This window comes from Salvia splendens, chromosome 22 (genome assembly GCF_004379255.2).
Source record: "Salvia splendens isolate huo1 chromosome 22, SspV2, whole genome shotgun sequence".
Taxonomy (NCBI): Eukaryota; Viridiplantae; Streptophyta; class Magnoliopsida; order Lamiales; family Lamiaceae; genus Salvia; species Salvia splendens.
This window is the reverse complement of record NC_056053.1, coordinates 7,130,189-7,137,361: the sequence shown is the minus strand read 5'-3', so window position 1 is coordinate 7,137,361 and position 7,173 is coordinate 7,130,189. Positions and strand designations below refer to the sequence as shown.

The window sequence follows — 7,173 nt, the reverse complement described above, 5'->3', positions numbered from 1 at the left end:
TCCCGATGTAGATGAGAGGTTTCATACTGAGTCGATGTCGGGCAGGAGCCTACCGATGGGTCATGAAGCCATGAAGTAGAAATGTGAACGGGAAGATGACGTTGACGAGAAGCCGTGGAAGCGCGAGTGAAGAGCATTTGAGTGAGTTGTCTGAGAGTGAAGAAATGATGATCAACTTTTACTACAAAATATTGTTTAACGACATATAGAATATAACAAAGACCTAATATTACAAGTACGAAAACTTTATCAAACAATTTATTCAGAAATTAGAATTTAAGTGATTTGTAATTTTGCTAGTGAGATTCTTGAATTTTTTAAAATTAGGATTCAATTAATTGAATTTTGTTGAGTGGACTGTAAACAGGGTTTAGTTATCTTTTTGACATCAGTTCACCGCACTAAGAGTCTACACCTATAAAAGGGCCGCCTCGCTCGAAATTCTTTCTATTTGAAACTGCTTCACTTTTCCCCCAAATCGGAGGGGGTTTACCAGCTTGACTTCAATTGGACTTCCACAATCCGAAAACTCGAGGATTAAACGGTTGAAATCACTCGGCAAAAATGTATATGGATGATGAGTACGAGCAGGGCGACAACGGCGAGGAGCATGGGTACAACAATGGCGAGGACTACGACGACGGCGAGGGCGACGGCGACGGCGAGGAGGATATCACGCAGGAGGATGCCTGGGCGGTGATCAGCGCTTACTTTGAGGAGAAAGGTCTGGTGCGGCAGCAGCTCGACTCATTCGACGAGTTCATCCAGAACACGATGCAGGAGATTGTCGACGAGTCGGCCGATATCGAGATCCGTCCTGAGTCGCAGCACAACCCTGGCCACCAGCCGGACTTCGCCGAGGTTGTTTTCTTCGCTGATTTTGCGTTTGTGAGGAAATTGTTAGGTTTTAGCGGATGAGAGCGAGTGTTTCAGTGGTTAGGGCTTAGCTGAGTTTTAATTGGTGGTTGTGTGGTAATGCGATTTGAGAGAGGTTATTCGTGAGTTGAATCAAGGTGGAAGTAAGAGGTTTAAAGCAGATTTGGATTGGTTGTTTGATTGTGAGAACTCTATGGAGATTCGAGCGCCTTTAACTTTGAAATTTCTAGATCTGGATTTAGAAACAAAAGAGTACAGAAGGACATTGAGGCCTAGCTATGAGACTGTTTTTTGGATTTTGGTTGTTTGAGTAGGTTTTTGTTGTGAGTTCTGAATTCCTGATTGATTCTATTCTTTCTATAAGCTTTAGATACTGAATCTTGTTTTGTTGCTGGAATTAGACAAGCGGAAAGGGTTCCTTTAACAAAATTTAGAGATATATTGGGGGAATTGATAGAGCAATGATCCGTGGACTTACTGTAAACTGTCAGTTTGTAGATTGAATTGATGGAATGTAGCTTTCTTTGTAATTTGGGAGAAACTTGGTGAATTTGTTTAGTTTCGACTTTCGAGCATCATTTTGCATTTTGCTTACACTTAGAGGAACTTTTGTGATTTCCAGAATTAGGAACTAATGTATGTTATTTTATCTGCTAATGCAGACTATATACAAGATCAGTTTCGGTCAGATTTACCTCAGTAAACCGATGATGACGGAATCTGATGGAGAAACAGCTACCTTGTTTCCCAAGGCTGCAAGGCTTAGGAATTTGACGTATTCAGCCCCATTGTATGTTGATGTGACCAAGAAAGTCATAAAGAAAGGTCATGATGGGGAGGAAGTTACTGAGACTCAGGATTTCACAAAAGTTTTTATTGGGAAGGTACATTTTGTGGTGTTGATTGGTGCTTTATGATCTTGTAAAAATGCCTTTGTAACACCATGGTTTTTGCCTGCCTGTATAGGTTCCTATAATGCTGAGGTCAAGTTATTGCACATTATATCAGAATTCTGAGAAAGATTTGACAGAACTTGGGGAGTGCCCATATGATCAAGGTGGTTATTTCATCATCAATGGTAGTGAAAAGGTGTTGATTGCTCAGGAGAAGATGAGCACTAATCACGTCTATGTATTTAAAAAGAGGCAACCAAACAAATATGCCTATGTGGCTGAAGTTAGGTCCATGGCAGAGACACAAAACAGACCACCTAGTACCATGTTCGTCCGGATGCTTTCTCGAACTAGTGCCAAAGGGGTAATAGCATTTCTAATGAAGCATTAGTTTTCATATTATTAACACAGTTTTTATGAGTCTAATGCTTTTCTACTTGCAGGGTTCGTCAGGCCAATATATACGTGCTACCCTCCCATACATACGAACTGAGATTCCTATCATTATTGTGTTTCGAGCACTAGGATTTGTTGCCGACAAAGATATATTAGAGCATATCTGCTACAATTTTCAAGATACTCAAATGATGGAACTGCTTCGGCCTTCCTTAGAAGAAGCATTTGTTATCCAGAACCAACAGGTACTCGTCATGCATTGTTGCATCAGCTGCTCTTTTCTGCATCTAGTCTATGTGGGTGCTTCATATCTGGTCATTGTATAGAATAGATTTTCTCCTCTAGTTGAATTCTTGAAGGTTTTTAGGGTTCTCTCCTTTTGGGTAGGGGGAACATGAATGCATTGGAATGTTAAGTACTGACAGTTTTGGGTAACCTGACATTCAAGTTGAACTCTTCTGCAAAGCTTTGATATCTATCTGCAGCTCAGTCCGTTTTCTTTCATTTGTCATTCTTTCTGGCATTGCAGAACTTTATTAGTTTACAGCATCCGATTGTTGCACAGTGATGCTTTACCTAGTATAAGCCTCAACCTTTTCCTTTGTTATGGTTGTAATAATCCAACCTTTTAAAAATATGCAGGTTGCTCTTGACTACATTGGGAAAAGAGGGGCCACTGTTGGTGTCACCAAAGAGAAAAGAATCAAGTTTGTGTTGCTGACATTGTTACACATTACCTTATTGTTTTATTTTCATCTGATCTATATATCCAATTGTTATGCAGGTATGCCAAAGAGATTCTTCAGAAAGAAATGCTTCCTCATGTTGGTGTTGGGGAGTATTGTGAGACAAAAAAAGCTTATTACTTTGGGTAAGGAGTTATTCTTTTGTAAGTTTCTTTTTACATGTTTGTGCTTGCTGCTCCTGAACCAGTATCAATTCCTGTTCTCTCCAGGTATATCATCCATCGGCTTCTTTTATGTGCATTAGGCCGAAGAGCAGAGGATGACAGAGACCACTATGGCAATAAAAGACTAGATCTTGCTGGTCCTTTGTTGGGAGGCCTCTTCCGAATGGTTTCTTTTTTATATACATTTTATTGCAGTCTTTTAACCTTAGAAATGAGGTGTTGATGTGAAGTTTGATCTTCTCTCTACGGTGCAGCTATTCAGAAAGTTGACCAGGGATGTGAGGTCCTACGTCCAGAAGGTTTATTCACCTTCTAGATTCTCTTTGTTACTTGGATAGCATGCAAATGCAATTTATGTTTCAATATATATTTATATGTTTCTGTACAATGACAGTGTGTAGACAATGGCAAGGACGTGAATTTACAATTTGCAATAAAAGCCAAAACCATTACTAGTGGCTTGAAATACTCACTTGCTACTGGTAACTGGGGCCAAGCAAATGCAGCTGGTACAAGAGCTGGAGTATCTCAGGTTGAATGGCGTACTTGTCATTTGTTCAGGCCATTTTTTAAACATCCATTTAGTTTTCTGTGGTCCAAATCCAGTGCTAAGGTGGATGAGTTATTTTGACTGAAATGTCGCAGGTGTTAAATCGCTTGACTTATGCCTCTACCTTGTCACATCTGCGAAGGCTTAACTCTCCTATAGGCCGTGAAGGTAACTGGCCTAATCTTGGTTCATTTTAAAATGCTTTGGTGGTGATTTCTATTTTGTTGTTCCTTTTATTTTACTATTACCTATATATCTCTTTTGTTTATCTTTTTAGGGAAACTGGCCAAACCAAGGCAGTTGCATAACTCTCAGTGGGGAATGATGTGTCCTGCAGAAACACCTGAAGGACAGGTAAGTGTGCATTGTGCATAGGTATTAGTTGGGAAATCTAGTTCTTTTGAGGTTTCCTTCTGATTCTACCTTTTCTTTGGCCTCTTCTACCAGGCATGCGGGTTGGTGAAGAACCTTGCGTTGATGGTTTATATTACAGTTGGCTCAGCAGCTTATCCGATTTTAGAATTTTTGGAGGAATGGGGAACTGAGAATTTTGAGGTGCTGCATGCAATGTGCCATTATGAAGCTGAATTTCTGATATGATGTACATGTTGAATATATCTCTAATCACTATATGTAACTTTTATGTTTCAGGAAATATCTCCTGCAGTCATTCCTCAAGCCACTAAGATCTTTGTAAATGGTTGTTGGGTTGGTATTCATCGCAACCCTGATATGTTGGTCTCTACACTAAGACGCTTGAGGAGACGTGTAAGTATTCCTTTCATACTTCTGTTTTTCGTCAACGTCTTCTGTTCTTAGGCTCCAGACTTGTAAAGCGTGATGAAGAATTCTGGCTTCCACTTTTTTGATGGTGGTGTATTTTCTAACATAATGTCATCATCACACCCGAGTAGTTCACTAGATTTGTTCTTGTTTCACATGTGAATGATTTCTGCAATGTATTGTATAGTGTTATTTGCAATATGCCAGCTAATGGAGGTTGACGTTATTGTTCTGCTTACAGGTCGATGTCAACACAGAAGTTGGAGTGGTCCGAGATATTCGTTTGAAAGAACTAAGGATATACACTGATTATGGTCGCTGCAGTCGTCCCTTATTTATTGTGGAAAAGCAAAGACTTCTTATAAAAAAGAAGGATATTCTGGCCTTGCAACAGAGAGTATGTCTGACAGTCTTTTTATGGGCTGTTTGTCATCTGAAAATTTTCTATTGTGTTCTATATTTGTGGGCTGTTTGTCACATCATGCACTTTGATCCCAGGAATCTCCTGATGATGGTGGTTGGCATGACCTAGTCTCAAAGGGCTTCATAGAATACATAGATACAGAAGAAGAGGAAACAACTATGATTTCTATGACAATACACGTGAGCAATTATCAAGCAAGCCAGATTCCATACAAATAGATTGTCATTCACAAGACAATGAAATTTTTGTTTCTTTTCTTAGGATCTTGTTCAAGCGAGGGAAAGACCGCAGGAGGCTTATTCAGATACTTATACACACTGTGAAATTCATCCATCCTTGATACTAGGTGTTTGTGCTTCAATTATTCCCTTCCCGGATCACAACCAGGTAAATATTGAGGCAATCTTATCACATCTGTAGATGTTCTTCAGTTGGCTGATCTGTTTTCTCTTTCCCAGTCTCCACGTAACACATATCAATCAGCTATGGGTAAACAAGCTATGGGCATTTACGTCACCAACTACCAATTTCGAATGGTACAGTGTTCTAACATTAAATTCCTCAGGCAGGGCTGATAGTTTGACGATTCTTGTATTTAGTGTTTCTGCTTCTTTTGTATCAGGACACCTTGGCTTATGTGCTGTACTATCCTCAAAAACCACTCGTTACAACTCGAGCTATGGAGCACTTGCATTTTAGGCAGCTACCTGCTGGCATTAATGCCATAGTTGCCATTGCGTGCTACTCCGGATACAATCAAGAAGATTCAGTTATCATGAATCAGTCATCAGTCGACCGTGGTTTCTTCCGTTCTCTATTTTTCCGTTCATATAGAGATGAAGAGAAGAAAATGGGGACATTAGTCAAAGAGGATTTTGGACGCCCTGATAGAACCAACACCATGGGCATGCGCCACGGCTCCTATGATAAGTTGGATGACGATGGGCTTGCACCGCCGGGAACCAGAGTTTCGGGCGAGGATGTGATTATTGGGAAAACGTCTCCAATAGCTCCTGATGATGCCCAAGGGCAAGCTGCTCGTTACACGAAACGTGATCACAGTACAAGCTTACGGCACAGTGAAACTGGAATGGTGGATCAGGTCTTGTTGACCACAAATGCTGATGGGTTAAGATTTGTCAAAGTGAGGGTGAGATCAGTTAGAATTCCTCAAATTGGAGACAAATTCAGTAGTAGACATGGACAGAAGGGAACAGTGGGCATGACTTATACACAGGAAGACATGCTGTGGACGTTGGAAGGCATCACGCCCGACATCATCGTCAACCCGCATGCTATTCCATCCCGTATGACCATTGGTCAGCTTATTGAGTGTATCATGGGGAAGGTCGCTGCACATATGGGGAAGGAAGGAGATGCTACTCCTTTCACTGATGTAACCGTGGACAATATCAGCAAAGCCCTTCACAAATGTGGGTATCAGATGCGTGGTTATGAGACCATGTACAATGGGCACACCGGCAGGCGTCTTTCGTCTATGATATTCCTGGGTCCCACTTACTACCAGAGGCTGAAGCATATGGTTGATGACAAGATTCACTCTCGGGGTAGAGGCCCTGTTCAGATTCTGACGAGGCAGCCTGCTGAGGGAAGGTCGCGTGATGGTGGTCTGCGTTTTGGTGAAATGGAACGAGACTGCATGATTGCACATGGAGCAGCTCATTTTCTCAAGGAAAGGTTGTTTGATCAAAGTGACGCATACAGGATACATGTTTGCGAGCGATGTGGATTAATAGCCATCGCTAACCTGAAGAAGAATTCATTCGAGTGCAGAGGGTGCAAAAACAAAACTGACATCGTGCAGGTAAGGCGATCCAGCTGGTTGTTAATTCTGACTATATAGATGGTGATTTAAACGTGATTTGTTGCAGGTTCATATTCCGTATGCGTGCAAGCTGCTATTCCAAGAGCTCATGTCTATGGCTATAGCTCCTAGAATGCTAACCAAGGACATTAAGCAAAACAAAGATCTAAAGAAGAAGGGCGGTTAACGTGGTCGGACACACCAATTCATCGAACTATGGAAAATGAAGGTGGTTGCTGCGCTACTGAGTGAGAATCGAGGCGTTTGTTGAATCCCCAGTTTACATGGCAAGTATATTAGAAGATGGGTGTTGTCTATGAATGCCTAAATTAGAGGGCGTTATGTATTTGTGAGGTGTGGCTGTAACAATCTATGTATTTTCTACCTGAACAAACTGTTTTCTGTCAGCACTTGATTGGAAAACTTTTTCCATGGCAAATTTTGTTGTACAACACTATTTTCTCAGGCTACAAAAAGTAGTCTTCGTAGTGGCTGGTGTGTATTTTGATAGTAAAA

At 41.0% G+C, this 7,173-nt stretch overlaps 1 protein-coding gene across 1 annotated transcript; it reads left to right on the top strand.

Annotated features, from left to right (window-relative positions):
- Positions 1-450: 450 nt before the first annotated feature.
- On the top strand, positions 451-7,173 carry LOC121787220 (DNA-directed RNA polymerase II subunit RPB2-like). The gene is made up of 19 exons (XM_042185897.1): positions 451-861; positions 1,539-1,760; positions 1,843-2,133; positions 2,213-2,410; positions 2,808-2,872; positions 2,950-3,036; positions 3,121-3,241; positions 3,330-3,374; positions 3,470-3,607; positions 3,721-3,793; positions 3,903-3,979; positions 4,073-4,180; positions 4,277-4,393; positions 4,650-4,805; positions 4,907-5,011; positions 5,094-5,219; positions 5,291-5,368; positions 5,455-6,657; positions 6,725-7,173. The coding sequence occupies exons 1-19, from the start codon at positions 565-567 to the stop codon at positions 6,842-6,844; spliced, it is 3,627 nt and encodes a 1,208-aa protein (XP_042041831.1). The 5' UTR covers positions 451-564; the 3' UTR covers positions 6,845-7,173.